Genomic DNA, 21,921 nt, shown 5'->3' with positions numbered 1-21,921 from the left:
CGGTCTGCGGGGAGCAGCAGGAGCAAGCTCGACATCATTAGTGCCGCCTTGGCGACCTACCAATCCCAACATTACAAACCATTCAAGTACCTCAACGCTTGGCAGGAGGTGCGTGTGCATTCGAAGTATAAGGGAGGCGTAGCATCCTCCTCCAGCAAACGGTCGAGGTCGGTATCCCTGTCCGACGCCGGCGAGGATGAGGTGGCTAGCCAGCTTGCCGGAGCTAATTTGAGTAGCCCCGATGCCAACCCGAGCAGTTCCCAACGCCGACCGCAAGGAAGGAAACAGGCGACGGCCAACCGCCGTCGCGCCGCTCCCGCTCCCGCTCCTTTTATGCCACCTTAACCCCCCACCAACTCATTGTGGACCCTCTTGGCTCAACTCAATATGGCCGAGACGTCTCACATGTCTCCCGAGCAACTTGAAGCACATCGGGCAATGATACGAGGTCTCCGACAAACATTGGGGATATGGCCGGAGAACTAGTCTTCCACGGGGGTATTTTTTAGCCTCTAATTATGTAATTTTTAATTTATGGGATTTTAATTATGTATTTTTATTTTTTAGGATTTTAAGTTTGTAATTTTTATTTTTTAGGATTTTAAGTTTGTAACTTTTATTTTTAGGATTTAATTATGTATTTTTATATTTTTTAAATCTGTAATAGTAGTTCGAGTATTTTTAATGTATTTTTAAATTGTAGAAATTTTTTTAGTAATTGGAGTATTTAAATTAAATAATTGCGTAACATCCCTATCTCAAAGCATGTACTCCTATTATTTTGTATATTATATTATCATTTATATTGTAGACATAAAAGATACTCTATCCGTCCACAAAAAATAGAGCACAATTACCATTTTTGGCAGTCCACAAAAAATAGAGCACATTCTTTATGTAAAGATTTCACATCATTCCCCTAACACTACTTCTCATTTACTTTTTCTCCTTCTCTCTTGCTTTACCAATTCTACATTAAAACCCGTGTCATACACAAATTGCTCTATTTTTTGTGGACGGAGGTCTCATCTATGGACGTCTAGGATTAAGTTTCGTGAAAAAACACGGGTTTGCGGTCCTAACAAGTATTAGATATTGCGTCTTATCAGTATAAATATTACGATCGTGGTAAACGCAATATTGTTGTGGTAAGACCGCAATATTCAATGAACAGCATCTGCAATCTGATAGCGTAAAATTAGAAATTTCCTATTTTACCCCTTCGTGTTTTTACACGTGGCAGCATGACAAGCACATAATTTTCAGATCCAATGGCCTAAAATGATGATATGATGTTACAATAAAGAGGGTTATTATCTTAGTACATCCCTATATATATATATATATATATATATATATATATATAAAAGAGTGTGTGAATGTGTGTGATGCTGTATAGGATGCATCGTCACATTCAGTCTCTTTCTACCTCTTCTTTTTTTTTCCCTTGCTTTCCACGCATTCCATGGATATCCATTTCTTCTTTTTACTCTTTTATTTACAATCTTTTTAATTAGACTAGATAGTCAAATGCATATTTTAAACAATCATCGGTTATACAAAAAATAGCATTTAACTAACCATGTAATTCACAATTAAATTTATTTTGATACCTTCACGAAGTAATAAATTAGGATTTGATCCAACTGCCTGGTTTTCATATAGTGGTAGTAGTTAAGTCATTGATCACATAAAAAAGCTATTATCAACCAATTTATAAAATTAAAAAGCATCACCATAATTAAAGAATTTCTTCTAAATAAAAAAACGCATATGACAAATGTGTGCAACACATATTTTTATAATAGGATGTCGTAGAACTTAATTATGTACTAGTATTTTTTAAGCACTCATGACAATCCAATAATTAATTTTGTTTGCCCTTAACTTTGAATTTACTTTTTGATGCTTTATATATCTTCTAACAAAACCCTCTTTTAGATCTTCATATGATTTAATATTCCATTTTTTTATTGCACGTTACGAATATATATACTTTATTGTGATAGTAAATGTAAATTGTGAGTTTTGACTAATTTTGTAAATCGATTCGATTTTTATAATATTCAATTTAGGTACCTTACCAAACAAACCTAACTAAATAAACATTTCCATGATGTATATCCAATTAAATATAATAAAAAAAATTATATGACATGGATTACGATATTTATTTACGGTTCCTATGCATTCCCTGTCAAACACTTGTCTTTGTTGATAATTGCATGAATTCTTGTCTCTCTTATATACATCGCCACTTTCCATATTTCGATACATGCCACATTGCAAGCCCAATAAATTATTAAAATCGAGGGATAGATATTTTCCTTCAATATAAATTTAGGCCACTATTTGTTTGATCTAGAAATTTCCTCGAGATTATGAAGTTATAAACTCTAATCTAATTTGATTGTCATCGAATGACATCGATCTTTTTATATAGGACTATTTACTATTGGTGAATATGGTATACAATGTAACTATAATATAATTAATATTGATTTGCTTCGAAATTCAAGATAATTTATAAAATAAAGACAAAATACGTAAATACTAAAATTACGTGATTCTATCTATATGACTATAACCTTTTGAATGAGATAAATATGTAATGGAGTATATGATAGAATTGGAGATAATAATATAACAAAACTCAACTTTGGCTAAATTTTGATTTTGAATATTGATTTTTTTTCAAAAAAATACACATTAAATTGTTAATTTTATTATTTTGATAATGAGTTGTATACTTGAATATATACCAACCACATTTAATGTGTCACATTGAAAAAGAAAAACTATATATACGCAAACTCCTTAATTTATCTACATTTATTTTGTCGATCAATTAATACCAAAGAATTAAATATAAAATTAAATATAAGAGTATATTAGTAAATAAGTTTGACTAGCACTAAGAAATGAAGTGAAATTATCTAATTGGACGAAATGCGAACTAGTGGAAGATTATTTCCAAATGTTGATGCTAAGTTTAGTCATATTGTAAATGTATATAACACATTAAGCAAGAGATTCATCACATGGCAAAATAAAATAGTATCTCTATATATAGATTCATCATAACTTCTCTATCTAACTAATTTCTAGACCAACGACTTGCCAACAATATGCAATTAGTTTAGATTTCATTCCTTTCCAATCAACAATTATGTAAACACATATATATACATCGTATATATACATGTGTTATAGAGCTCATACACGTAGCATATGTATTTCCAAACCCCCTCCATTGCAAAATAAATAAAAAATATGTCAAATTTCGTTATTTATAATTCTATTTTTGATAAGTGTGGAATGGACTTTTATAATATATTTTGTGAAATATTTGACGGTTTGTCTTAATTTCAAATTGAAAACATATATATAGACGAATACGTAGTATATATATGTACTTTAACAAATGAAAATTGATTCATAAATTTTACACTACACATGCATGCACTTCCTTGATGGGTCAATATCTTAAAAGTTTGGTAGTTGGAAAATTCGATGGCATTTGACTTAAGTAACACTTGCTAAATTAAATGTGATAGTTAAATTGTGATTGATTAGAAATCAATGACTCAAAGTGATTTATAATTCAAGAAAATTGTGTGTCGTAACCACTCAAACTACTGCCCCTTTTTTGCATTATTTGTACAGTATTTTTCTTTAAGGAATGTTTGGCCGATTATGTTTATGGAGTATAAATGATTGAAAATGGTGGCACTTCATTGTTTTCAAGCTATCAACTTTTTTATTAAGTTTTCCTTTAATTAGATTTCCGCGAAAGAGGGTATGGAATCTCACTTTTGAAGTAAGATTTATGTTCAAACGAATGAATATATCATGCCAAGTCACTATCACAGGTATCTTTAACTTTTCTTAAAAAAGTATTGTGTGCAATACAATTTTCACACATAAAGATTCAGTAAGTAGCCTCAAGAAAATTGTGTTACGTAAAGTGTACTATAATACATAGTAGTACTTAAAAATTTAAAGTTAGTGTGAAATATTAAATTTCAGCTAAAGTTTATAATTTTAGAGATCAATATTCCTATAAAAGTTGTATTATTTGTCCCATTCTAAGTGGGCGGATGTCGCGGATGTAATTTGGCATGGAATTTTATGTAGTGTTATTTTGTTAGTAAAGTAGAGAGAATAAAGTAAGAGATAACGAAAAAGTAGAGAGGGTGATATTTTCATAATTAGAAATGAATTATTTAGAGTGGAACATCCAAAAAGGAAAATGGTTCACTTAGAGTGGAACGGAGAGAATATAATATTAGAATTTTCAAATAAATCGGATCAGATTGGGCCACGATCGGCCCACCATAAAATAAAATGGGATTGAGCTAGAGTCATCGGTTAAACCCTGAACCCTATTGATTCAATAACCTTATATTTTACTTCCTCCATTCCATAATAAATGTCACCCTTTTCCTTTTAGTTTGTCTCATGTTACATTTTGTTTAGATATAAATGCCATCTCTCACATTAATGGAAATATACTATTTTCTCTCTCCACTTAACATAAAAAAAAAACAACAAATCTCATGTCATTATCCAAGTGTGTCATCTATTGTTGGAAATTAAAACAACTATACATAACTTTAAGAATATAAACCATTTGATTATGTAAATTCACGATGCATTCATATTAATTGGTGATAATGAAGAATAACCATATAGGATGAGTGCTAGGTGTATTTATTCAATAAATGCAATAACTCATAGGAGTATATAACTGGGACAAGTTCATAGTAATAAAGATCTAGGATAACAACCCAGGTTGAAAGTTGATGGTTCGATATGAATAAAGTTGGCATCCTTGGAAAAAATAATGAATTTGTCAGTAGGTTTTAGGATCAAGATCTTCAGTAAAAATTTCATGGTCATTTCATACCAAATAGCATGATGATATGGTATACCTCACTACTAATTTATTGAGAAACAAAAGTAAAAAAAGTCTCACATGCCACATAAATCTAACTTCAATACATTATACAAACGGCTCCATTAATTAATTTATGGAGGTAGCATAATCCTAGTATTAGATATGGAATGGCTATATCCTAGAATTCGATACTCCAATATCTCTCTTATAATATAAAATTATTATGTGTATTGCATTTCATTCGGTCTTATCATATCATACAATACAGATAAGAAATCATCTCCAAATTTTTCATCTCCAAATTTTCTAGTCTTAAATTTTATTTCTACAAAATTTTTGTATATATGAATATAAAACAAAGACAAATATTTTTACCCATCAAATCCTAAAATAGTACTACTATCAAACAATTATAACGTGAAAGTTATGTAATAGTATGATTACTTTTTTGTGGGCAAAACGTTATTATTATATTATGAAATTAATTTACATATTCACGCCAATTCTAGGATATTATAAGATAAATATGGGCGTATCAAATTTATGATTTTTATACTATTATATGGCCATTCCATATCTAATACTAGGTCTAGGATTATGCTACCTTTCATAAATTGATTATTGGAGCACCGTTAGTTTAGTGTATTGAAGTTAAATTTATGTGGCATGTAAGATCTTTTTTACTTTCATTTGTCAATAAATTAGTGGTGCATGTTATTTGTTTTAAGTAGTTGGGTGCAAAGTGCTACAATCTAGTCATTTTACGAACGAAACAGACTTAATTGAAAGAATAAAAATGCCTTCCACAGCCCAGAACATAGAAACCTACCCAATCCAATTTTACTGTATATATTCAATTTTCAAGAATGTGGAGTATATATTGTGCTTTCCACTAATAAAATTAAAAGCAAAAATATTGTCAAATTATAAAGAAGCACACAAGTTTTTTGCGAAAAAAAAGAGGGTCCAATAAAACAAAAAATCTCATGGTTTACCATCTAATAAGAGTTTAAACATGGTTTATAACAGTCATCCATTCTTGAATAAATGGCTACCACTAAATAAATCAAAACGACCCTCTGCAAAGTCCATGCCGGAACAGTCTAGCGATACTGCAAAAGGAACGAAGACAGATGAGCATCAAGTGTCATCATCTTAAACAGAGAATCAAAGAGATAAAAAGGAAGCCAAGCGCTGCAAATACAACAAGTACCTTAATAAAGCCAATTTCCTTAGCATTGCTGCGGAAGCATTGCCTGCAGCACATCAAACCATACTTCCTAATAATTCCATGAGGGTTCCCGCAAACACGGCTGTCAAAAAATAAATTATAGTAGTTCAACACAAATTTGAGGTGCATTCACTTGCGGTCTCTCCCTCTATGTGCACTCATAAGAACCATCACGTTTATTCATAACAAAACAACTATCACTTCTCACTGATTGTATTGCAAGGGAGATAGAAGTTTTTTCCTACAGATTTTGCTGAAACCAAAAAAAAGGACTACATTCACTTCCAAAGGCTCACTCAACAAAATCAGTAGTAGAAACCACCAGAGATAGTCAGCTCTGGGATATAAAATAAGTTGAGTTGAGTTTAGGGGGATATTTTTTTCTCCAATGAAGTGTACATTTAAAGAGGCATATTGCCAGGTTGTAACTTGCAAGCTAAAAGCATCTCTAGGGCTGCATCAATTTTAAAAAACATGTCACTCAAACCTTGTGCATAATTACTATGTAAAAAGAAATTGCACCAAACAGAAAAGTAATACTACTATGAAGTAAAAACCATTCCACATAACGTCTAAACGGAGCAACAACTACAGAGGAATTCTTGCTTTCTAATGGTGACTGCTCAATGCCAAAACAAAACCACAAATAAGACTCATGAGTTGAGAATCTCGTGCCAGAGATGAGCAAAATTGTTCAAGTCTGCAAATAAATCCCATTGCATTTGAGAAAGTATGCTGCACAATTGCAGCATTTTTACCACATCAGAATAATGTTGGAAAACATTTTGGGATTTTATACATTGTTCATGTCAAAATTTCTAACAAATTCATATTTTATTTCTCCATCTTCAATCAGTATAAATCAAACAACATTCGTAGAGATACAGCAATTATCATAAAAACTATTCCTAGTCATGAATAATTTGGTGCACAACTCAATATATAAAGCTAGCTACGTTTCGTCTTCAAATAAAACAAAATCGAAGAATTGCATCCCCAATAAATTTCCCCGATTACAAGAGCAAACCAACAAAAACAAAAAGAAATTAAAGCATAATTAAACAAAAAAAAACATATAGAAATAGGAAATTATGCCGGTACCATGTGCGGGATCCAGGGCCATAGGTTTTTGGGTGAGAATTCCAGATGTTAGAGTGCCCCATCTTCCTCTCTCTCTCTCTCGGCAAGAATTAGGCTAATGAATCTGTGTTACAATGGAAAGAGTCGGATGAATTTATAATCCTGCAAACTAAAACCCTAATGTTGATTTCGAAATAACGAGATTGGGGGCATATATGGGCCGGCCCACCTCCAACCATATAGCTTGGGCCCTGGCCTGGCTCAGGGCTTTTATTTCTATAAATTCAAACCCAGGTGTGGATTGTGTAGAAAAATACTACTCCCTCCATCCCCGATTAAGTGTCACACTTTTCCATTTCGGTCCGTCCTCAATTAAGAGTCACACTTCATTATGACTATAAATGATAACTCAATTCACTCACGTTTTATTATAAAACCAATATAAAAAAATTGGTCTCACATTACACTAACTTTTTCAACTAACTTTTTTTTACATTTCTTAAAACTCATGCCCGGTCAAAGTGTAACTCTTAATCAGGGACGAATGGAGTATCTTTTATGTATTTTTTTTTTTCATGTACTTTTAAGATGTTGATGACTTCCAAATTTACTTTTGATTATGTTTGCTATGTCCCCTTAGATCGATTTATGTAGAAAAGGATTGATAATTTTGCATTTCTTTGATCGACAATAAACAATAATAATATCAATGAATAGCTTGCACCAACAATAGTGACACAGTTACTCTTCATTGATTTAAGGCTACAAAATTCAGTAGCAATATTTATCACACTCAATCTTCATTTTGCTCCATTGCTGAAATCCATGATGATCCCTTGCAGGTCACATGCGCGCTGCTCGCATTCTAGCTTCCCCCACCGAGCATCAACTCGTTCACATGGAAACACAACCTTGCCTAGGCTGCACCGGAGTCAAGAACTTTGTTCACAAAACTATGCCAAAGGTCACAAAAGGCAAGATGGGATACATAGATGGCTTACCTTCTATTAACAACGTTATGCGCATAGCATAACCATTGGGAGAACTCATCATGCGATCCAGCCATTACAGGGTTCGTTCTGCATAAGATGTATAGAAACATTATTTCTAATATCCGTATTTGGAGCGCGATTAGTCAAAACAGAAACTCATCTGCTAGAAACAGAAGACACTAGCAAGAGTTGAATTGCTTGTAATTACAATTTGCAGAATATGTCTATCTGGCATAAACTTAGAGACAGCAAAGCCGCGTACACAACTACTATATGTTTTAGCAGCGTAGAAAATGGAGATCGTGACAGAGGTGAGTGGTTTAGGAGATACGATGCAATGGCTAATTTCCCATGTAGGTAGCAAATGTCGCTAAACATATGCCAAAACTCAAAAATTTTCCCTTGGTCTACATAATACAATATGTCAAAATGAGAGAGAAAGAGAGCAAGTATGCACCTTATAACTTCTTTAAAGTGATCTGCACATTCCTTACAAGGATACATGCGAGATAATATCTCCATCTGCATAAGAAAAGGAGAGCAACATGATCTACGGGGAAGTAGTGAATGGATTCATATCACTCTTGAAACATCTCAAAATGAGATATCGAATTAAGAACACAACAAGTTTTAAGCTCTGAAAAAATATGTTCAAGACAACAATATTGCTTGACATTTCATCAAAGGGACAAAGCTTATTGACGAATCAACACAGTTGAAAATAAACAAGGCACAAACGAACATAGGCTCTACACCAATCCTTGCTAAGACTTGAAAAAACATACCAGTTCTTTGACATCTTTCTTCTGTTGCCTGGTCGGCTTATCCGGGTACTGAAAAACGTAAGGGATAAATCAAGTAATAGACAACAAAGGTGCAGCCTTCCCCAAGAAATGCTGAAAAGGGAAACCTTGTTCAACAACAGAAATTGAAAGGGTGGAAAGAACCTGAGCTGCTAGAGTGTGGAGAAACGTCCATGTAGCTCTTCCAAGTTCTTCTTTAGTTGTTGGGCCTGATGCTTTTCCCTGTTCAAAAGCATACAAAAAATCATTCTTGTTCAATCCAATCAGCATACAAGAAAAGTAACAACACACACAGGTGGAATTCATCATGTTCTTGTAAAAAAAACATGGATTATGGTAATCTATCGAGATTCGTGACTCTACACCATAACTTATAGTTGCTGCAAAAAGGTCCCATTTACACCAAACAAAACAAAATGAATTTCATTCAGTACTTTCACCGAACAGGTGGACTGCAATGCGAAGTTCGAAACTAGTTGAACGAAGATGCTTGGAAATAGTGAAAAGGCGAGACCTTGATGAGAATTTCGGCGGGTTGGCGAGTGTGATTTGGCGTGGACAGCGTTAAAAGAGGGGTCTTGTTTCTGGGTTGCGAGGATGAAGGATCATCTGTGCGCGGGAAGAAGCGAGAGAGATTCGTCTGAATGCACTCCGAAACTCTGTCTATTCCTTTTAACAGAAGTTGTACCGGATTTTCCGACATAGCTATCGAATGGAATGCACAGCGTTAAAGATTGCAAATTTTCTATTAATCATACTCCATATCCCATTCTTGCAGTTAAAATGAGCTCCAACTATACTCCAAAACTCATCCCAAATTGTAATTTTTTTGCGTTTTTGAGCAGGAACACCCCATCTCTGGTGTAAAACTGTAGCAAACGCTAATTGCTTTTTGAATTTCAGAAAATTACAATAAAATCCATCTTGCTTTGTGTATTTTCGGATTGAGCAAGAAAATGTGTACCTGATTTATGGAAAACTTGTTGTCTGCAAAACTGGAGAAAGAAGATAGAGAAGCAGAATGGGGGAGAAGACCGAATGCAGAGAAACGAACGCGATTTAGTTTAGAATTTCTTTTAATAGTTTAATTTATATTTAAATCAGTTAAATACGGCGCTTTAGATTATTTAATTAAATTTGGAAAATTATTTACACAGTCTGGTGGGGTTAATGTGTAATTAAAATTAATATGCAGGTAAGATTGAAAAATTACTAAAAAGTTGGTGAATATGGAATATTCTTTTGAATTTGGATTTGGTGTAAATGGTTGGAGTAGAATTACCGTTTGATGTGACCAAACTGGAAATATGGGTTTGGGTTTGGGTTTGGGTTTGGGTTTGGATTTAGGGTTAGGGTTTAGGGTTTGGTGCAAATGGTTTGGGATGTCATCCCAAACCATTTACACCAAACTCAAACTCATTCTTGAGTATACGTCACACAAAAAAGTAGTTTTACTCCAACCAATTACACCATATTTAAGTTTACACCATTTTTTAGTATTTTGTCTAACAAAATTTTGGAGTAAACATCATATTTGGTGTTATTCAATCGAAAAACCCAAAAATGGATTTGAGTTTGGTGTATAATTAGAGAAATTATCTACACTAAAAATGAGTTTTGGTGTATTATTGGAGATGGTCTTAGAGCATCTCCAACCATTCCACTAAACTCAAACCCATTTTAGTGTAAATTTTACACTAAATATTGATTTTGCTCCAATCATTTACATTAAATTCAAACCCAAAAGAATATTTCTCACCCACTAACATTTTATACTTTCCAATCATACCTATATGTTTTATCTAAATTAAACACTAACCTAATGACACTTATCAATAACTTAAATTAAATTAAATAATATAATAAGATTTATTAATTAATATAAACTTGAATACAATAAAAATACTAGTACTACAAAAGTTATCAAAAGGTATAAATAGGTTAACTAAAATTCAAAATTAAACTTTATTTAAAGATACCACTAGTATATACATTAGGTATCGTTTTAATTATTAATGTTTAACCGTTGTTTGTTATAGTACTTGATAACGTATATAGTTTGATATTATGCATTAGGCATAATATTAGCTTAAAATTAAATATTTTTTGGTCAATTTTTTAAACTAAAATAAATCAATTCTTAATATAAAATTTAAAAGCTATCAAATTATGTAGAAATTTAATAAAGCATAACTAATCAATATTAATAGGCATAATATTTCTATTTGTTAATTTAGAAAAAAAAACGTGTGTAGCTTTTTAACTAATAAATAACATGTGTATATACTAATATGGGCCAGCCCACTAATTAATTATCAACTAAATATTAATAGAATAAAATTAGGTTTTTTTTCTATCTTCTTCTTCAGCCGCTGGAACAGTGCCGGTAAGTTTTTATTTCTGTGTATTTTTACTTCTCTCCCTTCCCCTCTTTCTTCCCTATTCTTTCTTGTGTTAGATAAATATAAAATGATTTGGACTTGAATGTAATAAAACAAAATCTGAAAAGTTTTTTAGTATACTTTTAGTGCAAACCTAAAGATAGGTATTTTTTCTTCAAAAACCTATGGCTATGTTTGGTTGGCGGGAAAGTAAAGTTGGCAAGGAAAATGATTCCTGAGAAAATGAATCCCGGGAATATGATTCCTAATAACTTTACTTTCCTATGTTTGGACAATATCAAAATTTTGAATTTATATTTAATTTAAACACCAAACTAAAAATATACTTATCATTTTTTTATTTATAAAATAAACAATATTGTAAAAATTTTTAATAAATTTTTAATTATAAATAATAATAATAATATATTATTATATTTATTATTACGATGAATAGTTTAAATATGGATTATCCATCATAATATATGCTAATATAATTATAATTATAATTACATGGAGTATTATACTCATTTATTACAATAATAAATATAATAATTATTATACTATAATTATGTAGTAATATTTACAGATATTGTAATTGAATTAATTTTATAAATTAAAATTACACTATGACTTTATTGATTAATTATTAAGTTATAAAATATAATAATTATTTATTATATAATTTATAGTATATGATTATATTTTAATTATTATTAATTACTATTATGAATTATTATAAAATATAATTATAATTATGATTAATTTAATTATAGTTATTTATTATAGTGAAATTAAGTATGATTTATAATTTTAAATTATTGTAATTAATAATAATAATAATAATAATAATACTCTTATATTGCATAAATATGTAAGAATCCTAAAATTGGGAAAAAGAATACCTAAGAAAAGTTAGGATTCAGAATCCTGGAAAGTTGTACTGACTTTCCTTGTTTTCGGATTCTGATTACTTTTCCAGTTTGATTAAAAACCGAAACAAACACAGGAATTTAAAATTTAAGGAATCAGATTACTTTCCCACACAGAATCCTGGCAACCAAATGTGGCCATAATGGGATTAGTTTTGCAGTACTGTTGGAGGTATTATTCTACTACATTTTAAGTTTGACAGTACTGTTGGAGATGGTCTTAGCAGTAGTATTTGAGGTTTTGGTCTTTTAGATTCAAACTAAAATTCAATGGGAATTTAGATATCCCAATCAAGAATCTTCGTTTAGTACATTTTTATTTAATTCAAATACATTATTTTATGGAGTAATTAAATAATCTCATTCTGAAATCATTTTATCATTTCTACTTTCGTTCTCTCTTTTCTAATTCTCTCTCCCCAATGAATTTCGACAAGAGTTGTCTCCTTTTCGCTTCAATTTCGGGAAACATAACTTTTGAAACGACACATATGTTTACTTCAAATTTGGTAAGATCATATAAATAAAAATAGAAAATGATTAAGCATATTTAGTGGAGATCCACCTCGTTAGACAGAGAAATTTTCTTAAATAATAAAGTTTTTAATTTTAAGGGATAAAACTAAAATGAAAATAGTTTCTATTTTAAAAGACGGGTGCAGTGCTACCATTGCTAATGCACAATATTCAGTTGATTTTTTTAATTTTTGGTTCGGATCTGATTGTATTTTTTTTTAATTTTCATGTCATCATCAGATATTTTTAAAGCTAAAATAATTTAAATTCAAAATATATTTATATATTATAGATATACTAAAATTGTATTATAATTATAAACTAACAAATATAAAACCTTGTAGAACAATTATAATTTCTAATGGTATTTGGTATTCTTAGATTTACGGATTTTAGGTATTTAATTTTTAGTTATTTATATATTCTTATTCAAGTTTGAATTTTCATAGTTCAGATCAATGACAATTCAAATTTTCATAAAATTTTGAGTACAGAATTTAGTAAAACATCATATATGAAATCTTAATGTTCACCTATATGAGCGGGTACAAGTGCCAACACCCGGACATAATTCTTGAAGTTGTTGTTGATCAACGACTTTGAATCCGATATGCTTTATTAGGCGTGGTTTGGTCGAAATAGGACTGACTTTATTATATGTGTTTTAGCTTAAATAAAAACACAGTTCGAAGCTGATTTTCATTAGATTAATGTGAATGCCCTAAGAGTTCTAAAAAAAAGTACTTTGTTGGTCCACTTTTTTTAGACACGATTTACTATCAATAATTTTAATATAAAATTTATAAAGTATGTGATATAAAAAATGTTGAATTAATATTGAAATTAAATAAATAAAAGAAAAGGAGAAAAAATAAAAAATATGAAAATTGGTGAATAGTGTTACTAGAAATGAAAAAAAATTATACTCCATCAAATTGTATTAATATAATTCATAATATTTGTTTGATAAATCACAGAGTTAATATTGACATTGTACAATAATTTGTTAGTTTTTTATAGATAGTATGCATCTGTACTGTTTTTCTATATACTTTGAGATTTTTGTATGAAAGTGTTGTGTGTGCAATATCATGTCTATGTGTGCGCGCACATATAATCTCTTTATATTTGCAATCAGTGTTGTGCATGTAACGTATGTGGGAGGTGTCAAATTACACAACTACTTTAAGTAATATTTATTTTGACTTATATAATTGAGAGAATTGTAATCAGGATTCAATTTCAAATCCGTATAATATCAAATTATAGATTTTAAATTAAAGAGATTAATTTCCAATTCACACCCAAATTCCATGGATATAATTGATACTAAAATGTATTTTATGTAGTTGCTCCTAATGATTTTGAGGAAAAAAGAAAGATGAAAAGCATAGGAAAATAATTGGTTAATTAAATTCATCGTAGTAGTATCATGAAAATATGTTAGTACCAAAACTTTAGCGCCACTGAGTTGAAAATTTTCGATTTTTAGACTTTGTAGCTAAATGTCATAACCCAAACACGGCCTTAAATTCCACGAAAGAAGAGCAGTAGTACACGATTCTGTTAGGAGTGACGAAGCCTACATTAGTTGTACCGTGTTTGGCTTGCTCTGTCCCTAAACTTTGATATTTACCAACAGAAATTGAGCTCGACTTCGGCCGCCGAGCAAACACCCAAAATCGGAACAATCAATCAACAATTCGAGCACAATTCAACCCCATCGACGACCTCTGCTCTGCCAAATCAGGTTCAATTTCTCATTCCCGTCGATAATTCAATCCGATTTCTGGGGTTTTTCCGTCCGTCGTCAAAATGTGAACTGGATTGGGGTTCTGATTCGAGAATCGTTATTTGTTTGTAATTTGCTGACATCCTGAGCTTTTCTTTCTAGTTCAATTTGATTGGGTTCGGAATTTGATAATTTGTTTTTGTCTGTTATATCTTTATGTCAATGAGTTGGGATTGAATTGCTGATCTCACTTTTGTCTTGTTTTCATTTAATTTGATTAAAGTTTATGTTAATGTTAATGTTGTAGAATAATTTGCCAATCAAAAAGATGGGGTTTTGGTGGGGAAATTTGAGAATCTGTAACTATTATTCGTAAAGCAGGGAAAAAAATTTGATCTTGATTTGATAGCTTTACATGACTTTGATTGAGCTGATCCATATGTCGGTTGATTATATTAGCATTTTAAAACTGTGGAAATTGATCATATTGGTTCGTTTTCTGGTATGATTTTTTTCGTGTGAGATGCAATGTCTGGAAAATGGGGGTTTTTTGGCTATGATTTTGCTACTGTTTTGTTGTGTGATAGTGATGGCGATCTGTTGTTTCTGTACAGTTTGAACTGAAAATGGTGGCGAGTTTTACTCGTGTGGACACGCTCGAGCTGAAAGATGTTATCTATCAGAAGATTGGACACGAAAGAGCGGATAAGTACTTTGATCAGCTGAAGAGATTTTTAAGTTTGAAGCTTAGCAAAGTCGAGTTTAACAGGAGCTGCGTGCAGACGATTGGGAGGGAGAACGTTTGTCTTCACAACAGGCTTATCCGATCCATTGCCCAAAACGCGTGTCAAGCTAGGATCCCACCTCAGAAAGCTCGAAAAATTGAAGGAATGAGTGTCAAGGTTGCAAATGGTTACCAGAGGAACAGTCTGCAATCGTTGTATGGTGATGCTTTCCCCCACTCGCCTCGCAAATGTAGATCTCCTGTCAGCAGAGATCGCAAGTTGAGGGATCGCCCAAGCCCTCTGGGCCCGCTGGGTAGGAGCCCTAGTCTCACGTGTGAAGAGACAGTCACGAGGACTCAAGAACAGCAGAGTGGAACAGAGTTGCAATCCCTCTGCAGCAGACCTCCAGTCAATGTCGTTTCAGTGGAAGACGGGGAGGAGGTTGAGCAATGTGCTGAAAGCCCCGATGGTGGGAGGTGGTGGAGCAATGTCACTGCTCCTTTTGGCGTCTCAGTTGGTCCGCGTGAGGCTGCTGGTTGTAGCTATAAGGACGGTGAGGCTTGTGAAAATCGGGGGGAGTTGCCTGATACTGTGTCTTTAAGGAGACGTTTGCAGAAGAGGCTGGCATCGGAGGGAGTCGGGATCTCTCTGGAATGTGCAGACGTGATAAACAACAGCTTGAATGTATTCTTGAAGCGAATAATCGAGCCATGTGTGTCGATTGCTTCAAACAAGGCAGCTATGTCTGGTAGATCTAAGAATGTGAGTAGTGTGCTGGATTTCCGGGTTGCGATGGAATCAAACCCTCGTCTGCTCGGGCCGGATTGGCCCGTCCAGCTCGAGAAGATCTGCCACCACGCCTCCAAGGAGTAAAAACTCCAGTTTTGAAAATGGTGGTTGCAGAGAAGAGTGAGGTTTGATGAGGATGCAAAGCTAAAGTATGTTTGTTACTGGCTTCATATACAGATAGGTTCTAACAGCATTGATCATTAGTCACTAGAGTTTGTAGTATATAATTTTTTTGGAGTTGTTGCTTGTAATTTGTATATATATTTTTTATAATGAAAAAAGCCTCCATTTGTGCTGTTGTTATTCATTCAAGATTTAGAACCAATTTCACCATTACAAATTTATATCCAAAAAAAAGTAGTTACATTACTAAATACAACAAATCATAAATACAACTACCTACAATTACAAGTCTACAATCATAAATAAAAAAAATACCCTCCACTATTGGAATTTTAGATCACTTTTGTCATTATCACGATCACTTTTGCACAAGACTTAAAATCATTGGTTGTCGCTATCGGCCATGTGTGATTTGCAGGCTATTGTACGCCGCTGGCTTTGTTTAGGCTTGCCATGTAAGTCATGTAAATAGTCCATAGGTAGGAGAAGGAGTTGACCACCAATGGCTACCATATATAGATGAAAAACTAGGTCAATTTCAGTTTATAAGCTATGGAAAATGAAGATGATGAATCAAATCACCAACCTGTAAATGAACAGGGATGAATTTGAAGGTGACGAAGTCGCAAACCGGCCAATACATTACCCCATTCATCATCGTAGGAACCAAATCTCGTCTCAATCTAGCAACAATCTCCCCAGCATTTTCACCTGCAAAAAATCCCCAATTTTGAAATTTCCCACTCAATTTTGAAATTTCTCAGGTGAAATTGAATCTGAAATTACCTTGAAGAGCAGCGTTCACAGAGAAGAAGACAACAGTCATGGCAGGTCCGTACACAGCCTGCCCCAAACCGATCTTCTTCAGCGTCGATAACACATCGTGCTTCGGGAAAACCGCCGACATCAGATTGTACCAGTAATGCAGCGACGGCCCCAATATCACCATGCCGTAACCGCCCATGCGCAGAGTTCTCACCAATTCATACCGTTGCTCGATTCCCCCCACAATCGTCTGCGCGCGATTTTGAGATTTGAATTTTGAAATTACAGTTTTCAGAAGGTGTAATTGAGCGATCGGGTGAGAATTAGGGCGTTACCTGGGAGGTGATATCGGCGGCGGTGTAGATGAGGGCGGCGGTGGCGCTTTTGGTGGCGATCGGGCGTGATTTGATCGATTGGAGGTACCAGCGGACCAGGCGGAGTTGCTGGAGGGAAGACGGTGCAGTTGGAGGCTCCGAGTGGTTAGGTTTCCGGTGATGGTGTTGGAAGCGGGGGAAGCGTGCGGGGCGGCGATGGAGCCAGCTGGCGGCGTTGAGCGGCGGCGGCGATGGATGATCGGTGATTGTGTGGTTTAGTGTAGTTTTGGATGAGTGGTGTGAGCATTGAAGTCTGAGGATGGTGATTTTGGATAATGAGGCGGCCATTGACGCCGGCGAAGGAGCAATGGCAAAGAACGGGAAACGTGTTGGAACGGAGAAGAAGGAAGGCGTGTGATGTGCACGCTCCGGTCTCAAATTTACAATAACTCAAACAACAATCATAAGAGAGTATTTATACAAGTCAGGGAAATAGCAGTTGATCTGATTTGAATTTTAATTATATTTTCAAAATAAAAATTAATGACAAATAATATGCCAGAGACAAGAGAATATGTATTACTCCCTTCGCCTCAATATAATAGATGCATTTTTTTTAAAATGTCTCATCGTAATATCACATTTTTATATATAGAAATATCACACTCTTTTTTTTTTCCTTCATAATTTATTCTCTACCTTCACAGAACACCACTTTATAAAATTTTATGCTGAATTAAAAATATTTTACTTAAAATGGAACGAAGGAAGTATTAATGACGAAAGAAGTATTAATCATATTTTCATGTTGTTGCTTAGATGGAAATTCTAGTTAATCCAACTATTCAATAAGTATTTGTTAGTATTCAGTCTATAAATAGTAGTGGTGGTCTCATTTATGAAAGATACACATTTCAGTTTATAATTGGTAAAATATAGTTAAAAAAGCGTTAATGTGATTACGTAGGATATATTAAATTAATTAATATTAATAGTGAAATCAAAATGAAAAATTAAGATTAGTTTTTCGTGGGAGTGCTTTTTATTTTTATTTTTTTGTCTCTACAAAAGAAAAGAATAGTTTCCTATAATAATATATTCACTCCATCCATTAAATGTTGTTCATTTTTAATTTGACGTAGATTTTAAAAAATATTATTTTCTCCGTCCCAAAAAAAAATATTACATGTGGGATGGTACTGGATTTTAAGAGGTTTTGTTTTGTATGTTAAATGGAGAGTAAAATATAATTTTATATTCATGTGATAGAAAACATTTTCTAAAAAAGAGAAATGTGACATTTTTTATAGGACAAATTAAAAAGGAAACTGTGACATCTTTTGTGGGACGAGGAAAGTATAAAATATAGACGTTGGGAAAAGTTAGTGAATTTTCTTTTAAAAATATGGATAATATTTTGTAGAGGGAGATTTGGAGAGGGTATACTATTACAAATTTGTTAAATTAATTTAATTTTCATATGGTGCGACGCGTGGATGAAATAACTCCCGTGAGACAACGGTGTACGGAGCCAGAACCCACACTCTTATGCCACGTGTACCAAACTAACACGTAAGTTAGTTAATTAGAAAGCGGAAGCCCATATTTTGACCTGAGTATTCAAATTTGACACGTTAAATGATAGAGTTGTTATTTCATTAACAAACCATAAAAATGATTAATAAAGGGGTGTCTGATTTTAGTCAAATGTAAGAATTTAATTTCACTTTTAACTGCGCATATTTACTTATATTAAAATAACTAAAACTATAGGGCCACCTACGATTCCATTTTTGTAGAATTGTAATCACCGGTTCTTGAACCGGCTCCTTGAATAATTGCAGGTTTTGGGTTTACTACTAATTTATTATGAATGTATTCTCTTTGGTTACAAATTTGATACTCTCTGTGTATAGCCAAATTTATTAAAGTTTGTATAACAATGTGCGACTGAACACTCAAAATATTTTTTATGTAAATCGAGAGAAATTTTTTTTATTAGGGTGTTTTTTAAATTTCATGTTTGATTTTTTTGGGAATACAATTTTCTTATGATCAAAATTTGATGAATATGACCTTTGAACAAAATTCACACAAAAAACCGATAATTTGTCTGAGGTTTTTATGTTGATTGCATTTTGCAAATTTACAACCAGCACTCTGTTAATCTATTTCATGATGAATAAATCATAACTTATAGAAATGTTACAATAGGCAATACATGTGTAGCAGCAACATTATCTTAAAAAAACATCCACTTTTTTTTCTCCTATAATCATCCTTGGTTTAGACAAACTTATGTTTGAGCCTCTACCTTTAGCATCCGAAGTCATAAGGCGCCAATCCTTTCAACTCGGGGCCGTTGAGTCTGTTGTTAGCAAAGCTGCAAATTTCATAAATTTCACTTAGAAATAACTTCGAATGCAGATGTAACAGAATCAATTCAATCCATTTCTATCAATTAGACGCATTGGATTAATCATGTGTTCTAGAAAGCAGAGTTCATTGCACCTTCTATTAGATGAACACATGTAACGAGATGTGCAACAAGAACCGGATCATGACATATTACAATTCATGTTAGGACAATCGAGAAAATGGTATCAACAACAACAATTATTTTCGTTCCTACTATATGATTGCATCAACAGGATCCAAATGGTAGATTATGATTCAAAATCAGTTTGATTAGCCTGTTTTTTAGTATTATCAATGGCAAGAATTGGATTCATTAAATGTTCGTTCTAAATTAATCATACGACAAGGAAGTATGCGTATCAAATCATGAGCACTACCCTTCATACGGAAGGGATCAACAAGAATCCTACTAGTTATCAACAAAAAAGAAATGGTGAATCTAGTACCTTTCCATTGGAAAACTTCCAAAAGGGCCATCAACCGGGATTGTTCCGCAAATATCATTATTCGAGATATCACTGCAAACAGTCAAGAAGCAAACATAAGGCAAATACCCAAGTCATTTCTCATCATCAAAGGGCACGAGAAGGTGTACTCACAAAACTTTAAGGTCAGACAGAGTGGTGAGTTCCCGCGGTATTGATCCTGTAAGCTTGTTATCATTCAGCCGTCTGCGAATTCACAAGAAAATCAAACAACTACACTCTTTAATCTACACTACAATCTACACTTAAGGTATACTCACAAGAATCGGAGAGACTTCAAGTCAGCAAAGGACTTTGGTATCTCCCCTTCAAATTTATTCCCATAGAGGTCCATGCTTATGAGATTTCCCAAATTTCCCAACTCCTTGGGGATTTCCCCTACTATGTTGTTTTTGTACAGTTCACTGCAATTAGTGTCAAAATTTCTCCCTTTATCATGGTATCAACACACAATCAATAACAACTAAACAATCTTCGATGTTTTCAAGAAAATCATTAAAAGTAGGATCTTGAGTACAAACAAGAATATCATTATAATTTGATGAAGAGTAAAGGCCAAAACTGGTCCTGAACATATGCCCATTTTATGATTTTGGTCTTAAACTTTATCTTTTGAATTTTTTGGTCCTGTACATTTCAAATCGGATCACAATTGGTCCTACACTATCAATTTCGTCAATTTTTAAACGGTTTTAACCCGATTTTGATGGTTTTAACAGTCCCATGCGGGTTAAAACCGTTTAAAAATCGGGTTAAAACCGTTTAAAAATTGACGAAATTGTTAGTGTAGGACTAATTGTGATCCGATTTGAAATGTACAGAACAAAAAAATTCAAAAGATAAAGTTCAGGACCAAAATCATAAAATGGACATATGTTCAGGACCAATTTTGGCCTCTAACTCTTTGATGAATGAAAGTATAATTGAACAGAGTAATTAAAAGGGTTGAGATTATTACAGATATTTCAGGTGCTTGAGTTGACCTAGCTCAGGTCCCAAACTCCCAGAAATCTTGGAATTTCCCAAGTCCCTACAATCAAGAAACTAGATTCATCACAAACCGTTAATCATAGGATAAGAATGGAGCTTGAAAACAGAAGATCTTACAAGCGGACAACGTGGTTGTCGGAATCGCAGGTGACATGAAACCAGGTGCAAGGATTGACAAGAGTTGGATCCCAGCTTTGAAGAACGTTTGTGGGGTCAGAAAGCCTGCTTCTCAAAGCATAAAGCGCGTTTCCTGGGAAATTTAACTGAATTAGGAAAGCCCATCAAGAAAAGCAACGACTTTTGTTGATGAATTCAATCGAAAGAATTGGAATTGGGGAGGGAGTTGGATTACCTTCAGAGTTGGTGGAGAGCGCGGGAGAGAGGGAGAGGAGGATGAGAGAGAGGAAACAGTGAAAAGCAGCCATGAGAGAGAGAGAGATCAGAAGGTGGGAATGGAAAAAGGAGAGGAAGAGTGGAGTTGCAGGGGCAAGGGAGCCAATGTCGGTTGGTTGAAAGGTTCAAAATTTGAGATATTGGGAATTTCCATTTCTATGAGACGATTGGGTTGGATGGGAGGCGAGGACGAGGAAGGAGTGGAGTGGAGTGGGGTCCCACATTGAAGTTGGACACTGACGCCGATTCCACTTTCATCATTGGTCTCACCTCTACAGCAAGTCAGTCATGGTGGGCCCCCCTTCTCATCCAGATTAGACAGAGTACTTGATGTTTGGAACTTGGAATATAC

At 33.4% G+C, this 21,921-nt stretch overlaps 5 protein-coding genes across 7 annotated transcripts; 1 reads left to right on the top strand and 4 right to left on the bottom strand.

Annotated features, from left to right (window-relative positions):
• Window positions 1–5,870: 5,870 nt before the first annotated feature.
• Window positions 5,871–7,389, bottom strand: LOC125193083 (40S ribosomal protein S29-like). The gene is made up of 3 exons (XM_048090808.1): window positions 7,233–7,389; window positions 6,114–6,213; window positions 5,871–6,012 (listed from the first exon to the last, which is right to left on the bottom strand). The coding sequence occupies exons 1-3, from the start codon at window positions 7,292–7,294 to the stop codon at window positions 6,004–6,006; spliced, it is 171 nt and encodes a 56-aa protein (XP_047946765.1). The 5' UTR covers window positions 7,295–7,389; the 3' UTR covers window positions 5,871–6,003.
• A 513-nt stretch (window positions 7,390–7,902) lies between these two features.
• Window positions 7,903–10,061, bottom strand: LOC125196335 (FAD-linked sulfhydryl oxidase ERV1-like). Of its 3 annotated transcripts, none has more exons than XM_048094814.1 (7): window positions 9,971–10,061; window positions 9,521–9,711; window positions 9,151–9,228; window positions 8,989–9,036; window positions 8,661–8,725; window positions 8,213–8,290; window positions 7,903–8,132 (listed from the first exon to the last, which is right to left on the bottom strand). In XM_048094814.1, exons 2-7 carry the CDS (start codon window positions 9,707–9,709, stop codon window positions 8,012–8,014), a joined length of 579 nt encoding a protein of 192 aa, XP_047950771.1. In that variant the 5' UTR covers window positions 9,710–9,711; window positions 9,971–10,061; the 3' UTR covers window positions 7,903–8,011. The 3 variants fall into 3 exon arrangements, with proteins under 3 accessions (XP_047950771.1, XP_047950772.1, XP_047950773.1); XM_048094815.1 differs by having other exon boundaries at window positions 9,521–9,887; window positions 9,971–10,060; XM_048094816.1 differs by having other exon boundaries at window positions 9,521–9,875; window positions 9,971–10,060.
• Window positions 10,062–14,410: 4,349 nt separating this feature from the next.
• Window positions 14,411–16,386, top strand: LOC125192688. Its single transcript, XM_048090316.1, has 2 exons — window positions 14,411–14,585; window positions 15,182–16,386. Exon 2 carries the CDS (start codon window positions 15,194–15,196, stop codon window positions 16,163–16,165), a length of 972 nt encoding a protein of 323 aa, XP_047946273.1. The 5' UTR covers window positions 14,411–14,585; window positions 15,182–15,193; the 3' UTR covers window positions 16,166–16,386.
• Window positions 16,352–17,711, bottom strand: LOC125192689 (PXMP2/4 family protein 4-like). The gene is made up of 4 exons (XM_048090317.1): window positions 17,305–17,711; window positions 16,991–17,219; window positions 16,791–16,915; window positions 16,352–16,710 (listed from the first exon to the last, which is right to left on the bottom strand). The coding sequence occupies exons 1-4, from the start codon at window positions 17,629–17,631 to the stop codon at window positions 16,624–16,626; spliced, it is 768 nt and encodes a 255-aa protein (XP_047946274.1). The 5' UTR covers window positions 17,632–17,711; the 3' UTR covers window positions 16,352–16,623.
• A 1,717-nt stretch (window positions 17,712–19,428) lies between these two features.
• On the bottom strand, window positions 19,429–21,745 carry LOC125192606 (leucine-rich repeat protein 1-like). The gene is made up of 7 exons (XM_048090234.1): window positions 21,529–21,745; window positions 21,294–21,426; window positions 21,145–21,216; window positions 20,447–20,590; window positions 20,301–20,372; window positions 20,148–20,219; window positions 19,429–19,666 (listed from the first exon to the last, which is right to left on the bottom strand). Exons 1-7 carry the CDS (start codon window positions 21,599–21,601, stop codon window positions 19,600–19,602), a joined length of 633 nt encoding a protein of 210 aa, XP_047946191.1. The 5' UTR covers window positions 21,602–21,745; the 3' UTR covers window positions 19,429–19,599.
• Window positions 21,746–21,921: the final 176 nt, after the last annotated feature.

The sequence above is a fragment of the Salvia hispanica genome, chromosome 6 (genome assembly GCF_023119035.1).
Source record: "Salvia hispanica cultivar TCC Black 2014 chromosome 6, UniMelb_Shisp_WGS_1.0, whole genome shotgun sequence".
Lineage (NCBI taxonomy): Eukaryota > Viridiplantae > Streptophyta > Magnoliopsida > Lamiales > Lamiaceae > Salvia > Salvia hispanica.
Note: the sequence above shows the minus strand (reverse complement) of the source record. Positions and strands in the feature narration are given on the sequence as shown.

Bases quoted from the DNA above. Each gene is read 5' to 3' on its own strand.
- LOC125193083 (XM_048090808.1), bottom strand. From the start codon at position 7,294: ATGGGGCACTCTAACATCTGGAATTCTCACCCAAAAACCTATGGCCCT. The intron at 6,214-7,232 runs GTACCGGCATAA...ATTTTTTGACAG, and splicing joins GGCCCTGGATCCCGCACATG to CCGTGTTTGCGGGAACCCTC.
- LOC125196335 (XM_048094814.1), bottom strand. From the start codon at position 9,709: ATGTCGGAAAATCCGGTACAACTTCTGTTAAAAGGAATAGACAGAGTT. The intron at 9,229-9,520 runs GTCTCGCCTTTT...GCTTTTGAACAG, and splicing joins CCGCCGAAATTCTCATCAAG to GGAAAAGCATCAGGCCCAAC. The intron at 8,726-8,988 runs GTATGTTTTTTC...TTTCTTATGCAG, and splicing joins AGAAAGATGTCAAAGAACTG to ATGGAGATATTATCTCGCAT.
- LOC125192688 (XM_048090316.1), top strand. From the start codon at position 15,194: ATGGTGGCGAGTTTTACTCGTGTGGACACGCTCGAGCTGAAAGATGTT.
- LOC125192689 (XM_048090317.1), bottom strand. From the start codon at position 17,631: ATGGCCGCCTCATTATCCAAAATCACCATCCTCAGACTTCAATGCTCA. The intron at 17,220-17,304 runs GTAACGCCCTAA...AATCGCGCGCAG, and splicing joins CCGCCGATATCACCTCCCAG to ACGATTGTGGGGGGAATCGA. The intron at 16,916-16,990 runs GTAATTTCAGAT...GATTTTTTGCAG, and splicing joins TGTGAACGCTGCTCTTCAAG to GTGAAAATGCTGGGGAGATT.
- LOC125192606 (XM_048090234.1), bottom strand. From the start codon at position 21,601: ATGGCTGCTTTTCACTGTTTCCTCTCTCTCATCCTCCTCTCCCTCTCT. The intron at 20,591-21,144 runs GTAATAATCTCA...CACTAATTGCAG, and splicing joins CTCAAGCACCTGAAATATCT to TGAACTGTACAAAAACAACA. The intron at 20,373-20,446 runs GTGAGTATACCT...GTGAATTCGCAG, and splicing joins TTGAAGTCTCTCCGATTCTT to ACGGCTGAATGATAACAAGC.